Source organism: Filicampus tigris, chromosome 1, assembly GCF_054856515.1.
Source record: "Filicampus tigris isolate MCC_2025a chromosome 1, RoL_Ftig_1.0, whole genome shotgun sequence".
NCBI classification, from domain to species: domain Eukaryota; kingdom Metazoa; phylum Chordata; class Actinopteri; order Syngnathiformes; family Syngnathidae; genus Filicampus; species Filicampus tigris.
This window is the reverse complement of record NC_141217.1, coordinates 32274045-32290368: the sequence shown is the minus strand read 5'-3', so window position 1 is coordinate 32290368 and position 16324 is coordinate 32274045. Positions and strand designations below refer to the sequence as shown.

Genomic DNA, 16324 nt, shown 5'->3' with positions numbered 1-16324 from the left:
GTGCTGAACGTGCGCTCCCTTTTAAACAAAACTTTTATCATAAACGACCTGATTTTAGACAATGATTTACATGGTATACTTTTGTCTGAGACATGGCTTGGTACAGATGCTCCAGTTGCTCTCAACGAGGCTTGCCCACCGAATTTTAACTTTTTATTTTCTACAAGGGATGGCAAAAGAGGAGGCGGGACTGCATCAATTTTTATTAATACTCTTTTATCAAAGGAGATCATTTTTAGCAGCTATTTATCGTTTGAACACCATGCCTTTGTTTTTAGCAGCCCCCCTATTCTCTGCATTACCGTCTATAGACCTCCCCATCATTCCACTTCTTTTATTACAGAATTTTCAGAATTCTTATCCATTTTATATTCCAGTTATAACAGGATATTAATAACTGGCGATTTTAATATACACATGGACAACATCTCGGACCCACTATCCAGAGATTTTTCAAACCTTTTAAACTGCTTGGATTTTAAACAGCACGTCTTGCAGCCAACTCACAACAGAGGACACACCCTGGATTTGGTTATAACCTATGGCTTGTCTGCTGGTGTGTCCTCTGTTGTTGACTTGGCAGTGTCAGACCACTACTGTGTCTATTTTAACATCGCCAGTTTTAACCATCTAGCAGTCCCGGTCAGAACAGTGAAGAAACGCTACCTATCTTCTGAGGTGGCAGCAAATTTTATCGAGATCTTAAAAAACACTCCTGCTGACATTTTACCTGCACCCTGTGATCTTATTGTTGACAATTTTAACCTACATCTTAAATCATCATTAGATTCAGTAGCTCCACTTTTAATTAAAACAACAAAAACAAAGACTGTACCCCCGTGGAGAAACAATGCTATCAAAATATCAAAGAGAAAATGCAGGAGTGCAGAGAGGAGGTGGAGAAAAAGTAAACTTACAGTACACTATGAAATTTTATGCGAACAACTGAAATCTTACAATAAAACAGTAAAACTGGCAAGATCTTCCTATTTCTCAAACCTCATTACAGTCAATAAAAACAACCCCAGGGTTCTCTTCTCCACCTTTGAACTTTTAACTAGTTCTGATTTTAATAAGTCCCCACAGAGACCAACAGATGCTCTCTGTGAGGACTTTGCAGACCACTTCAGAAGTAAAATCGATGACATAAGATCCAGTCTTTTAGCCCGTCAAAACACAAGTTTTAATAAACCCGGACAATCATATTTACATGAGGAAACACTGGAAAGTTTTGCCCTGGTTGATGCAAGGACACTTGTTCGAGTTTTCTCCCAGGTAAACCCAACAACCTGCCTTTTGGATCCAATTCCCACATTTCTTTTTAAGACATTTTATGGATTTTTTGAAGAACAAATTTTAAATATAGTCAATTGCTCTCTTCAGACAGGCGTCTTCCCCGCTGCCTTTAAAACGGCGGTGGTGAAGCCCCTTCTGAAGAAGAGCGGTTCTGACCCGAGCGTTTTTAATAACTACAGACCCGTATCCAACTTACCGTTTTTAAGTAAGATTTTAGAAAAACTGGTTTTCATCCAGTTGAATCATTTTTTAAATACAAATAATATTTTGGAGAAATATCAATCTGGTTTTAGGATGAACCACAGTACGGAGACTGCTCTTTTAAGGATCTTAAATGATATTAGGTGCACTGCAGACGTGAGAAAACTCACAGTCTTGGTGCTACTGGATCTAAGCGCTGCTTTTGATACAGTAGATCACCAAATTTTATTAAATAGACTTAAAAATCTAGTGGGCATCTCTGGTACTGTTTTTGACTGGTTTTATTCCTATCTCACAGACCGATATTTCTTTGTAAGTATGGATACTTGTTCCTCTAAAACTCATGAAATTAAATGTGGGGTTCCTCAAGGTTCGATTTTAGGCCCCTTACTTTTTAATCTTTATATGCTTCCCCTCGGGGATGTCATCAGGGGACACGGCATCAGCTTTCACAGCTATGCTGATGACACGCAGCTGTATATTGCCGTGTCTCCTGATGACACAGGACCCATTGATACCCTTTTAAATTGCATTTTAGATATCAAGTCATGGATGGCAGATAATTTCCTACAGCTCAATGAGGACAAGACTGAGGTTTTAGTTATCGGTCCCGAAGGTCAGAGAGAGAAGCTTTTACCAAAACTACACATTTTTAATCCCTCACACTGTGTGAAGAACCTTGGCGTCATTTTTGACTCTGAGCTCAGTTTTATTCCTCATATTAAAAATGTAACCAAGATTGGTTTTTATCACCTTAAGAATATCGCCAGAGTCCGCCCGTTTCTCTCTCAGGCTAACACGGAAGTGCTGATGCATGCCTTTATTTCCTGTCGTTTAGATTACTGTAATGCCCTGCTCTCTGGCCTCCCGAAAAAGAGCATTTCACCACTGCAACTACTGCAGAATTCAGCCGCTCGGGTGCTGACGAGAACCAGAGGGCGGGAGCACATTACGCCAGTTTTGAAATTGCTGCATTGGCTCCCTGTGTGTTTCAGGATCGATTTTAAAGTACTTTTATTAGTTTATAAATGTGTTAATGGTCTTGGGCCATCTTATTTATCTGATTTGCTTTTATCATACCAGCCCTCGCGGATCCTGAGGTCCTCTGGCGCCGGCCTTTTATTTATTCCAAGGGTGAGGACCAAAATGCATGGCGAGGCTGCATTCAGCCATTTTGGTCCTCACCTTTGGAATAGCCTGCCAGAGGATGTCAGGTCTGCAGAGACTGTTGATATTTTTAAGAGGAAGCTCAAGACACACCTTTTTAGTTTGGCTTTCAACAACTTTTAAATAATTTATCTTTTCTTTTGATTGAAGATAATTCTATGTTTTGCTTTGAATGTTTTAAAGCACTTTGAGTTGCATTTTTATGTATGAAAAGTGCTATATAAATAAAATGTGATTGATTGATTGATTGAATATTTCAATAGCCTGAAAAAAAATTGAAATTAAATAAAAACAAAATACAATTAATCCCATGTCCCCTTTGCGCTGCGCATTTCTTGACAAAAGGGATTTTTTGAAAATTTTCAGAAAGAACACTGCAGTGTGCATTAAATTAGACAATGACGTTTCGTCATCTGAGTAGTGATGACCTAACTAACAGGCCAGTCGGAGGCTGTTTTGTTGGTGGTGGCTGGTGAGGGAGCGACCCGGCTGCCAGGGTTACTGTTGCCATTGCCAAAGAGGAGTTTGAACATATGTCCCCAACTGATAATACAGTGCAGTACAGTACGGTTGGAAGTCATGACGGTGACATTTTGCTGAGTGGATTTCTCCAGACGGAAGAGCCTGTGCTACAAAATGAAACTCCGTAAGAAAAGACAATATTGAAAAAAAGAAATATTATTCTCTATTATCAGTGGCGTGAAGCAACTAAGTACAAATATTTGAATAGTGTACTAGAGTGGATTTTTGCTGCACTTCAATATTTATTTCTTTTACTCCCTATATTGTATACTTTGTACTTCAACACTGTGTTGATGTGAATTCTTTTTGAAACTTGCCACACGTGACAACTACCCCAAAATGACTGAGACATGTTGCTCAGATAATCGTAAAGGTCTGCACGATAACAATCCTGATCATTTGAATCAGGTGTGTTGCAGCAGGGAGAGATAGAAAACAGGCGGGACGGCGGCCCTCGTGGAACAGGATCGAAAGCCCCTGATGTAAAGGATGAAAACTAGTATTCCATTTTTTTGTTGTGGCCTCTGGTGGAGAAAATAACTACTAACCCTAACCCTAATCCCTTATAAAAAAGCAAAAAAAAAAAAAATGCTATTTTGGTACTTTTTTCCTGTTAAGGGAGTACATTTGCCAACTGTGGTTATTATCCATGCAGGTAATGTTTTGAATGCATTGTATTTGCATTTGTCTTCATTCCAACAGCTTCCATTTCCAGAGCGACTGCCTGCCCAGCGCGCCTTCCTTCAGGTGCACCCTCCATCAAGCAATCACCATTGCCACTCATCTCTGAGGCCTTCGCTCAGCCGCACGGTGATCAGGTAGGCGCACCCGCGGCTGTACACATGACGTGTCAACAAGGTTCTCACTTAGGTGGGAATCTGGCCACATTAGGTGCGTGAGCAAATCAAATGTGTCCTCCATATTGAGCGTGAACAACTGTCTAGATTGGGACTGAATGTGTCTATAAGGTGCGTACATATTTAGTGCAAGTGTGTCCACAAGAGGTGTGCTAATCCTGCGCAAAGATGTCCAGATGAGATGTAAACGGGTTCATATTGGGTGCTATCCTGCCCACATTAGCTGCGACATGTGCCCGTATTAGGCGTGAACAAGTAGCATCCTTAACCTGATACTGTGCAACAGTACGAGGTGAAGGAGTCCAACATGCAAATTATCCGTAGGTCTTTCCGAGACTGAACCCTCTGTGTCCACCGCCGGGCAGTAAACGCGGAGTCGGTCTGGAGACGGGTGCTGCTCACCACCACAATCAACACAGAACGACCGTCATGCAGAGGCGAGAGTATAACAGGTAGGCAAGCACATGCGCATCAATGACAGCGGTTCTTGCGCCTCACAGTTGGCAGAGGTGGCAAAATTACTCACAATCTGTACTCAAGTAAAAGTACAGATGTACTTGTGTCATGGCGAAAGGGGATAATGATTTGAACTCCCGTAGGCCTTACTACAGTGCATTCGGCAAGTATAAACGGCATTTTTTTCCCCTCAACATTTTACACACAGCACACCATAATATTTTTGAAATTTTTGCAAATTTAGTAAAAATAAAAAAACTAAGACCACATGTACATAAGTATTCACAGTCTCTGCTCGGTACTTTGTTGAAGCACCTTTGGCAGCGATTACAGCCTCATTTTTTTTTGTGCTTAGGGTCATTGTCCTGGTGAAAAGTAAACCTTCACCCCATTCTGAGGTGTTGAGCATGTTCCTACCACTGAAAAACATCCTCACAGCATGATGCAGCCACCATCATGCTTCACTGTTGGGATGGTATTGGTGAGGTGATGACCAATGCCTGGTTTCCTCCAAAGAGTTCAATCTTTGTCTCATCAGACCAGAGAATTTTCTTTCTCATGGTCTGGGGAGTCTTTAAGGTGCCTTTTGGCAAATTCCAGGCCAGCCGCCTTTTACTATAAGGATTGGCTTCCGTCAGGCCAGTTTAGCATACAGGACTGAAGAATCCTGCTGGTTTGGAACTTCTTCCATTTACAGGCGATATGCTCAATGGAACCTTTAAAGCAGCATACAATTTCCTATACACTTCCCCAGATTAGTGCCTCAAGACAGCCGTGTCTCTGAGGTCTCAAGACAATTCCTTCGACTTCATGCTTGATTTGTGATCTGACAAGTGTGAGATCTTATATAGACAAGTGAGGACCTTTCTGAGCTTGGTTATGATCTGCCTGACAAAAGCTGCGAATACTTATGTACAGATTATTTCTTTCTTTCTTTTTTCCACCCATCCGTTATCCGAACCTTCTTTTGAATATATTTTCAAAAATTAAAAAAAAAAAAAAACTTTCTTCACTTTGTCATCGTGAGGTGTTGTGTATAGAATTTGGAGGGGAAAAAAATCATTTGTTCCATTATGGAACGAAGCTGTAACAATGAGCACTGTCAATACTTTACAGTTGGACTGTAGCTGGAAGATGGAAATTGGTGTAATATACACACGGTTCTCTTTCAATTGCTCTAATAAACAAACGGTAGCAAAATACATTCAACAGAAGCCTGTAATTGGCACACCTGCCAATAGCTTCAACTGACACCATCACCGAGCCAAAGTGGCCAAAGCAGGAACAGGAGCTAGTCAGATAGTAATAAGTCCTGATTCGCTGACTTCCACGTCTCTCGACAGGCCAGACCCGCCTTTGAAGTGGACAAAATAACATATGCGCCTAACATGCATATAGCCTACACCATAAATAGCTGGTCATTACTTTGCGAAGTTACGTCTCACCACTTCTTGTTGTCTGACGTTCCAGGTATCATCAAGTATGGCGAAAACCTTTTTACGGAACCAGCGTGGAGAAAGAAGAGTACAGGTACGAGATGTCAAACTGTCGCCCGAGCGCCTGAAAATGACTGCGCGGACCTGTGGTTGCAGAAGGGACTTGCGTGAGCATCTCAAGAGGCAAATGGAGGAGAAACACGTCCCGCTGAAGCTGCGGTTGGCCAACGGGGCGAAGGAAGCGGCGGACCTGCGCGAGGTGGATCGCCTCGCCCTTTCCGCTGAACACCAGCAAAGGCTGCAACACCGCAAGTCCATGGCAGCCTATAGAGACGACAACAAGAAGGTAAGGCTCGCCGCTAAGTCGCGACGAGCTCGGAGGATGATAAAAGCTTTCACCTGCTCGTGCCGCCGTTTTTGCAGCTGATGGAGCAGAAGTGGCAAGACGGCGCATTGGCGCGCTCCCGGGACATCCTGAGGGAGAAGCACATGCTGCGCCTCAACCCTATCAACTGGACCGGAACACTCAAATAGGTCGCCACTCACCATGCTCGCCTTCTTACCTCAAGACACCAAAAACGCGTGATCTTTTCCCGATATTTTGAATAGTTTCAACTTTTTGCCTCTTTATTTTTTATTTGGAATTCGGGAGTTGTGTTGTGTGCGTTTTACTCAAATCAGAGGAGCAGATCATTTCGCTCCAAGGCTCTTAGGTTTTTCCACGGCTAAGTCAAACCAGCCTGGTGTCCGAGACGGGTCACAACAACAGTACGACATGAACCTACAATGGAAGTGACCTCGTATAATTTCTCCGGGTTACCATCGACGCAGACGCGTGCCTGAGGCGGGAATTTGCAAACGTTTTTATAAACAAAGTTGAGAAGTAGGAAGTGAAAGTAAGACATTGTTAAAATAAAACTGTAAAACAAATTCTAGCTTAACCTCAGTTGCTTGGCCTATCAGCAATTCGAGTCCCTGAACACTGGACAATTGACCAACAGAACCTCACTCTCAAACAGGAAGTGGCCACTGAACTTGCAATGTCATCCGCAATTTGCGACAAAGAGACTTTTAGAGTTACAGTCACGTCCTTGGAAATGTTCATTTTGTGAATGTTGTCATTCAGCTGCCTGTTTGAAAACAGCAAGTTGTGCAAAAAGTACACAAAGATCAAAAGATTTAATTATAGAGTGCAAGTCCATTTTTCATCTATTGGTACAGTAAATTCAGTTTTTAAAATACTATTCTTTTTTTGTTGTTGCTGACAAACATCTGCTTCAAGCCCATTTATCAGTCATATATTGAACATGTGTGGAGTGAAAACTTACTTTGCGACCCTAAAATTGCAAGTTAAGGGCCACTGTGCTCCTCATCCAAAAGGTTAGTCCGAGGCCACGGACACAGCAGACTTGAAGCTTGTAGAGTGCCAACGTGTGTTTTACCTGCGCTCATCACCACCTGCACGCTCACTCGCAAGTCAAGCGTCAATTCCGCGGACGGACGTTCCCGCAGGACACATTCCACATCTTCCCTCCTGCTGTTGCCGTTGCTTATCCAATTAATGTCAACAAAGCCAGACTTCTCTTCTGTTGCGTTTATTGAAAAGGAAAACGCCAAGCTGGGTACGAACCGAAGGATCAAAACATTTGGTGCAGCAAAGCAAACTTGCACAACGTGATCGTTGCACACAACACAAGTTACGTCGGACGGGACACTCGAAAAAATGGACGACTTCGATTCACACAGAGGAAATGTCAAAGTGAAATAAAAGTGTACCTTGGAAATACAGGCATTGCTTCAGTACTGCACCCCAGATGTGACATGGGGAAAATATTTTCAATTTGGGCCAGAACATAGATATAATATGTACACTAAATGCTCATTTGTGGCCACAAAATGAGCATAATGTGCACATGAAACACTCATTTAAGGGATTCATATCATTCCTGTGAAGAAATTTGGAGGTCTGGGCAAGCAAATGGAGCCTGCCTTGGCTTCCAACTGCATGATCAATGTCTTCTTCTTTGAACTTCACGTTTTGCGCTCCGTTTTTCCTATCTGACTTTCCAGGAAAGATATTATTCATTTGTACCGTATTGGCCCGAATATAAGACGGCCCTGATTATAAGACGACCCCCTCTTTTGCAAGACTCAAGTTTGAAAAAAGTTTTTTTGAACTTCAAATTAATTTTTATATAGAAATTAATTACAGGACATCTGCATTTCAATGCAAAAAACACCGTCTTATATTCGGGCCAAAACGGTATTTTGTGCGCTTATGCCGACCTTGTGGACACAAATGGGCATTGTGTGCATGTGTCAAATCTATAATGTGGCCACAATTTGAAAAATGTTCCCCATGTCACATCCGGGGCTCCAAACTTTACAAATAAATTCATGGCAATAAAAATGGCTTGCATCCTCATAGTTGGAGCGTTACCGAAGCACATCGATTTCCTTTCAAAGCAGCCGCAGCAGCAATGCCATCCTGCATCTGTATGTCCTCCATGCCAAAGACAAGAAATAAATACATGTCGTGTACTACTACCGTGTTTCATTTCAGTGTCATGCATCATTACTAAAAAAGGTCAAAACATTCCTACAGTCGTGATGAGCTTCACTGCATCAAGAGTGAACATGATGCCGATGAGGTCCAGATTGTGTGTATCAAGGAGAAAAAAAAAAAAAAAGACAGCAGCCACTTTGCAAATGAATAAATATAGTTGAAGATTTCAACAATCAGTAGTGGTGGTTTGCATAACCCGCGAACCCAAAAAAGTCCAGGTGGGGAATTCAGTTCAATTCTTTCAAATGTGTGCAGCAGCGTTACCTTCATCTTGTCTTCAAGCATGCCTTTGCTTTGTCGCATCTTCGTAGCGATGCAAACAAAACGCAGCAAAGGCCTTTCGGGCAACTCCCCGAGCCAACACCGGCGCGGGAGGATTTCCGCCCTCGGCCCACTTCGTCGTCGGTCTTAACGGCCCTTGAGGAATCCGTCCAACATGTAGTCGCCCTTCTCCGTCAGCCAGTAGCCGGCCATGGCGGCCACGCCCCCGATGAAAATGGCCGTAAAAACCATGTCGCCTTTAGCGGCCAGCGTGGCCAGGGCGCAGATGACCACACCGAAGAACATCTGCTGCAGAACCAGGACCTCGTCGTCCGTCATGTCGTCAAACAGGCCCTTCTCCGGACCGACTGAGGGGAGGCCCGCAAACCGCAAACAAACGTCAACTCTGCAGATGGCTACAGACCAACGCGTGTTGGCAGATTGACGTACCGGGAGCTTTATTCTCAACGCAGATGCTGTCTCTCCTGATGAAGCCGTCGGCGCAGTCGCAGTGGAAGGATCCCACCTCGTTGATGCAAGCTTCGTTGAGTCCCGGGCACGCCATGGCGCCTTCGCTGCATTCATCTACATCTGCCACGAGAGATACACGCACCCACAGCAGTTGTTATAAATCCATTAACTATGTCAGAGTCATGCATCTTGACTAAGAGGCAGCTTTGTATGTCAGGGAGGAGCAAAGTTTGGCCTTGGTTGTTAGCAAGACAAGTTACGATAGTCTGATGGATAGGCAACATCCGGAACGCATTCATTTTTAATGGTTCGCGTTTTAAGATGAGTCGATATCTAACTGGTTTTGAGTATCTTATAGAGTTGTCAACATTTTTTGGTTGGGGCGTCAATTACTTCGCGATAGACTAAGCTCCCTATCCCCCACAAATAACGGGGGATTTCTGAATTCGGCTGCACAAATGGCAGCTGGTTAATTGTACATTCCGCCATCTAGTGGAAGAGCATTGAATTTCTTCTTCCTATCACTACCTGTGGCTGGCATAACTAGATGAACAAAACCATTATTTGGAGTCAATAAACGATCCTTTTTGGAGGAATTAAGTGAAATTGGATCATTTCCCTTGACACTTGGGAGTGATTAGGTATCACTATAATAAGCTGACGTATTAAAGAGATCTCACGAAAACCTTTAAATGCAAAGTCGTGGCATGACGGCCAAGTTGATTAGAGCTTCATAGTATTCGTGCGACTCTTCAACGAAATGCCACTTATCGAGCAACCAAATCAAATGCTTACCAAGACATTTGGCTCCTTTCAGCTTGTACCCTCGCGCGCATTTCTTACAGCGGGCAGGACCGCTGCCCATGCAGCCCACACACGCCTGGTCGCATCCTGAAATGCCGTCAACCAACAAGTCACACTCAAAAAGACACAAACCTATGAGTGGATATCATATCATCTACAGCCAGAAAAAAAAAATGTTTAGCTTTATCCCTGCCCCCTACCACACTACCTTACCATATTGAGAGAAGGCGCGCCGCACACGTTAAATCCATATTGTGGCCGCAATGGATTTTGTTCCGCCCACCTTGTCGCGCGTGCGCGCGCGGGCCGCGTAACGGTCGGATCAGCTCGATCGGTCATTGCTTACCCCTGCAGTCGTAAGAGCCGTCCGTGTTGTGACAGTAAGTGTTGGAAGGACAACGAGAGAGCTCCGTGCCGCATTCGTCAACGTCTGAATGGACACACGAGGGGCAGTCGGGTAACAAATGTCCGGATGAACGGCACGCCGCGTGACCCGAGAGAGCCCACTCACCCACGCACTTGTTGTCGTGAAGCATCCAGCCCGCTTTGCAGTCCAGGCATTTGTAGTCCTGCGGCCCCGAGCATTTCTTGCACGAGTGGAAGCAGGCTGCGGAGGACGGGCGACACAAAGCGCCAACGTGACAGCGTGAAATCACAGTCGGACGAAATGCTTAGTTTGCTTAAAATGGCCACTTCAACTCGTGGACCTTACAGTGGGTACGGAAAGTATTAAGAACCCTTGAAATTGTTCACTTTCTGTGTCATTGCAGCCATTTGCCAAAATCAAAAAAGGTCATTTTATTTCGGGGAAACCCTTCTCCGATCGGCTGACAAGTATCGGTTCAAAACTCTGACGGGTTCCCCGAGCCGATGCATCAAAATTGCCGTGACGTTTCAAACGATGTCACTTGCCCTAAAAACTCACGCGTAAATAGCACAAATGGAACATTATTGTCAAAAGTAGTCGTAGTAAAATAGCTCTTTCACGTCAAACATCAGTTGTGAATCATTTGTTGTGGCGGATTTTAGAGGCGTTTCAAAGCGCTCAGTCCATGTTTTGGAGAAAAATCCACAAAGATGGGAGTCACTTGTCACATTGCTACGCGAGCACGGCCAAATGTGAGCGGGCTTAATAATGAACAACAGTGAAAGTGGAAATCTGGCACCTGCACAGGCTCCGGCGGTAGCGTTGGCGCTTTTGTCGGTGTAGTAGCCGTCAGCGCAGACTTGACAAAGCGGGCCCGCGTATCCAGGATCGCAAACGCATTCGCCATCGCCCACTCGAGTGCCCTCACCTTCGCAGCGGCCCAAACCGCCGCACACACCACCGGGGCCCGATGGACACTCTGTATTAGAAAAATGCATACGCGTTAGCGCTCGCGTGTCAACTTTTGGCGAGAGCAAATGGATCAGCCGGCGACCTTTGCAGTCGGGTCCAAAGCGCCCGCGAGGACAGCAGAGTCTCAACTGGTCGATGCACAACCACTCCGACAGGTCGGGCGCCTCCCGCTGCCTACGCCACACGTCATACACGTCATGTGTGTCTTAACACGTCAAATGCATATCACGCGTCAAACATTGGCATACACTCCTGCTTTGACTTTGGTTCCGCGGCCATAGTTGGAACTCAAATGACTTGTATGTCAACTCATACAATGGCGAACGCCATTCACACATTCCAGATCCTCAATAGCGCAAACTTTTTGGGTAACGTGTTTCTAATAGCACTGCATAGTACTGTATGAAAATATGCAGTAATAACCTATTAAAAATGGAATGGGGGGGAAAAAAACTGTTTATCTTTATTTGATACTTTAATATCACTGAACTTAACTTTCACTGGGTTTTTTTTGGCTGTTTTGCCACACTTTTAACAATTTATTCTTCTTTTCGTGGACAGAGATACACAGCTTGGAAATTATTTGAACGCCCTTGGCTGGCTTTTTAGATATAAAAAGATATAAAAAGAAGACACACAGACTGTACCTACATAGGGCTCCACCCAACCCAATCCTTCGCCTAACCTGAAGGAATTGCTTCGTTTTGTTCTGCCGAATGCAGAAGCCAAAATGAGCACTTTTTAATGTGCTAACTTATCATGTTCCAACATTAAACTTATCTCATTAAAAAGTGAAACGTGCGTTATAATATGAAACTTAGCACGTTTTAATTTTTTAAAACGATTTTTTTTTTTTGGCCTGGTGTGTCAGCAATACACTTGGGCAAGTCGACTACACACACAGCTGGCCTAACTCATGTTTTGCCATAATTTCAAGATTCGATGGACGTTATCTGCTGCTTTTTCTTCATCTTCTTCCCAGCACTCAATTACCTTGGACCCGTAAGAGACATTTGGCAAAAGAGTTGCACAAAAAAAGGCACCTTGCGTTAACTTTCATTTTCCCAGCTGAAGGTGGCCAGATGTTGTGAAAACTACTGGCAGAGTAGCTGAAGCTGATTTGTAAGTCAAGTTTTTGCTCACAACTCGAAACGCAAAAAAAAAAAAAAAAAGAAAAAAAAAAAATTATTACGATCATTTTTTTTTTCTCATTTATTTTAATGGACCAAGCGACGGGGTTGTATCACATTGGGGCACTTGCAAGTCAAAGTAGGAATGTACCATCAAGTATGCAGAAGAGCGTTTTTCAGAAGATTCAAATTGTGTCCACAGTGACGTATGTGACCACATTTCTGCGGTTACCTGTGGAACCACCACGTCTCCACCTGGTCTTCTATTTGCTCCAGCAGGCGGTTGCATTCAAAGTCGGTCTTGTCACACGCGCTCTCCACGATCTCCAGCAGACGAGTCTCGCTGCAACACCAAATCAGCGGTTATTTATTCAATTGAATTACATGGGCTGGGAGAGGAAAAGGTGACTTTTAAGAGCTTATGCACTTCATTGGTATGCTTTGAATCTTTATTCATTCATATTAGTCACTTTGATAATAAAGGGTACCAGCAAATCGGGAGAGCGTAATGTAAATATTAGACTTTACACCGATCGGATCGAGTATATATCCATGATTGACTGTAATGTCATAATTTGTACAATCTATCAATGACATCATTGATTGGATCCCTGAAATACATAGACATCACAGCAAACACAAACATTGTGTGCTGCCATCGTGTATATCGCTGGCGTCAAGCCTAAACCTCATAAGTCACATTTTGGTGAATTTCATTTTTTTTTTTTTAAATCTATACTATTGGTCAATCCAGGCGCGTACGTGTCATTTTACACATTATTCTAGTGGTAGAAACGCGGGTATGCGCTCCCGGCCCTAATGAGTTAAGGGTGATTGTGAGGGGGCGTCAGATATTTGAGGGTGTCTTATACTCTGGAAATTACAGTAGTCCAAACGTCAGCATGATTAGCTTACTTCTTCAAGAGCACAACAATAAAGTGGCTATTGTAAACATACTTTTATTTCATTTTCTCTTGAGGCTGGCCATCGGCCTACAATTTGGGCATTTCTGACTCTCTGAGCGGTGAGCACGGAAGGGGAAACAAGTACAAAGACAATCGACAAGCATTACTGCGACCGGCTGATAGGGTAGAACATTTCTAACTTCTGAAAAATCCATCCCTTCAGTTGAATATACTCTTCATACCGTGCACCCCTAATATGACTTTCTTCAAGTTAAGCATGATTTAAACATGGCCTTTTAGAGTGGTCAGGTGCATTCTCGACTTTCTGCTACTTGTTTAGAACACAGAAACTAGTTGCTTGGTGTTTTGTTGTCTATTGATAGTTTTATTTTCACTGTTCAAACAATTTTCAAACCCTAATTGGGTTTTCTGTAGATGTAGCGACTGACCTGCTTGCATACTTGGCCAACTTGTCTTCCTCCCAGGCTGTGTTGCCGCCCCCAAAATTTTTGTTGGCTGTTCTCTCCAAGCCCTAGAAAGGAAGAACGCCGTTCATGACGAGGCCCCGACGATGAGGTGACGACATGCGCAAATGCAGCTGCGGTACCTTGATGAAGCTCTCCACCAGTTTCTGGCAGGTCTGGCATGGCGCCGCGTGAACCGTGACGAGCGACAGCTCCGACAGAAGCATCAGAATAGGCAGGAATGGCCAGGCCCGCCGCATGATGCTTCCAAGACAACACACACAGAAACACACACAAAAATACCCGAAAAAAATGGGAAATGATTACTCTACTGAGCCATGCCGCCCAAATAAGGCTTTAATAAAACCTGTGCTTTGGCGTTTCCCACCGTTAATTGAGCCAAGGCACCCATTTTACATTGCAAAATTTTCACAGCACGCCGCCAAAGAAAAATAAGTTGGTAAAACTATATATCCTGAAACAATAATGATCTGGTCTCAATTATTTCACAAATGTAATTAGTGTGAAATATGACACTAAACTGCCGCCTTATCAACGCGGTCTCTTTTCAGTTTTCTATACTCCTCCACTGTGAAGTCCCTGTCGGAGTTCTTAGGCATGGTGAACTTTTGTAACCGGTTCATTCCCCAAGCAGCTCACACATCATGCGGCCCTTGTATGAGGCCTTGTGGGGAAAAGGGCCCAAGGATGAAGTTGACTGGGTCCCGGGGATAGACCAAGCTTTCAAATCTGCCAAGGCTGCATTTGCCAACGCGCACCAGTCTTCCATTGCCCCGGTCGCCCTCACGACAGAAAAATCAGACCTTGCAGTGGGAGCAGTGTGTGGGCGGGGCCCGGCAAACACTGGCCTTCTTCAGCAGGCAGCTCCGTGACAACACCAAGTGCAGCACCTTCGACGGAGAGCTCCTAGGCCTTTTTCTCGTTACCTGACACTAGGACAAGTTCCAGACGTTGAAAGAGTATATATTTAAAGTCATTCAATCCCAAATACATACTTATATGTCTTTTCAGAAATTCAATCCCTGGAACTTATTTAGATATTTTTTTCAGACGTTAGGGTAAAAGAGGGTCTGAAAATGTCTGGTACTGACTAAAAAAAAAAACAAAAGCAGAAGGGTTTTCCCCCAAATTGCAGCTTTTGCGATTTGAAAATAGAATCCTACAACATTGCGATGTTAGAGTAACCCTAACAATGTTTGAATTTGATTCTTTGTTCTGACGTCACTACTACAATTCAGCCAGTTCAAGATAGTTTAATGTAATTTCAGCCATAACATACAAGTATGGTGCAATGGCAATTCAGCCAGTTCAAGATTCACGAGGGTTTATTGTCATTTCAGCAATAATATACAAGCATGGTGCAATGACTTTTAGTGTAAAGCAGGTTTGTGGCGTTAAAACGCTTGTTTAACTATGGGCATCTGTCCCACCAAATGGCTCTGCATGTCCAGCCTTAGCCCAAGTATTAAAAGTCATCATCATCACGCAGTATTTCCCCAAATTATAATATATTCCAATGCAGAAGACTACTGTCTTTTCTTCCCGTGTGAGTCAGCACAGCATCAGCACCGAAGCTCTAAGCTTAGCTCATCTCATCTCATAGCACTGGCTAACACGAATAAATGCTGCTACTCAGCCCCCGTTTTTTATTTATTTATTTTTTAATTTTTGCGTGAACCCACTAAATGCAATAAATAGGCCACAGCTGTTGTGAGGTCATATTAGAAACAGTGTAACGTGGCTAACAGTTAGCCGCAGCTGTTGTTACCTCAACGAGTCAAAGCCTGAACGTCTCCTCGTCCTCGTCGGCGTGACGTCCTTTCGTATTGCACACGCAAAATGCACAAAGTCATATTTTGGGTAGAAGCCTGGTTAAATGCGCTCACTGTGCAACCATCGGAGTGAAAAGCTTTGCAGGATTGTACGGTCAGACGTCTGGACTATTGAATGAACAAGAGCTGCTTTCTAGTAGCTTCTGTGTCAGGGACTAATGCTGCATTCGCGCGAAGTGGGAATTCGGAGTTATCCCACTCTTGACCTCAAAACATTCGAGGCGAATGTAAACAACAAAGATGGCTGATTCCGATCAATTGTTCTGGTTCATCACAACGCATTTTGACCTCCACAAAACCTAATTCATAATTTGTTATTTAAATAAATGAATGAAAATCTTATTTTCAAAGCATTTAATTTATTTCACCAATTTAATGCAGGGAGATAATGGCATATTTTAACACTGTGAGTACAAATCACGTTGTCTTACATAAAGTTATTTCGAATAACTAAATTAATGTGATAAATTAATAGAGCTGGGCATTCCGTCTATTAGATGGACCGTTCCGTCTATCCGCCTAGTGACGGACGCCTGTTTTGCTGACGGTTGACGAATGAGGGAAAAAATTAAAAATTGATGGACTAAGCATAGTCG

At 43.5% G+C, this 16324-nt stretch overlaps 2 protein-coding genes across 3 annotated transcripts; one reads left to right on the top strand and one right to left on the bottom strand.

Annotated features, from left to right (window-relative positions):
• Positions 1 to 3300: 3300 nt before the first annotated feature.
• LOC147153617 (uncharacterized) lies at positions 3301 to 6876 on the top strand. Its single transcript, XM_086045733.1, has 6 exons — positions 3301 to 3310; positions 3889 to 4004; positions 4368 to 4495; positions 5970 to 6029; positions 6092 to 6281; positions 6359 to 6876. Exons 1-6 carry the CDS (start codon positions 3301 to 3303, stop codon positions 6467 to 6469), a joined length of 615 nt encoding a protein of 204 aa, XP_085901859.1. The 3' UTR covers positions 6470 to 6876.
• A 632-nt stretch (positions 6877 to 7508) lies between these two features.
• creld1b (CRELD disulfide isomerase 1b) lies at positions 7509 to 15909 on the bottom strand. Of its 2 annotated transcripts, XM_086033325.1 has the most exons (12): positions 15665 to 15909; positions 14700 to 14828; positions 14019 to 14139; positions 13861 to 13943; positions 12739 to 12849; positions 11459 to 11550; positions 11204 to 11383; positions 10549 to 10644; positions 10384 to 10467; positions 10029 to 10124; positions 9213 to 9353; positions 7509 to 9130 (listed from the first exon to the last, which is right to left on the bottom strand). In XM_086033325.1, the coding sequence occupies exons 3-12, from the start codon at positions 14133 to 14135 to the stop codon at positions 8910 to 8912; spliced, it is 1221 nt and encodes a 406-aa protein (XP_085889451.1). In that variant the 5' UTR covers positions 14136 to 14139; positions 14700 to 14828; positions 15665 to 15909; the 3' UTR covers positions 7509 to 8909. The 2 variants fall into 2 exon arrangements, with proteins under 2 accessions (XP_085889451.1, XP_085889440.1); XM_086033314.1 differs by lacking the exon at positions 14700 to 14828.
• Positions 15910 to 16324: the final 415 nt, after the last annotated feature.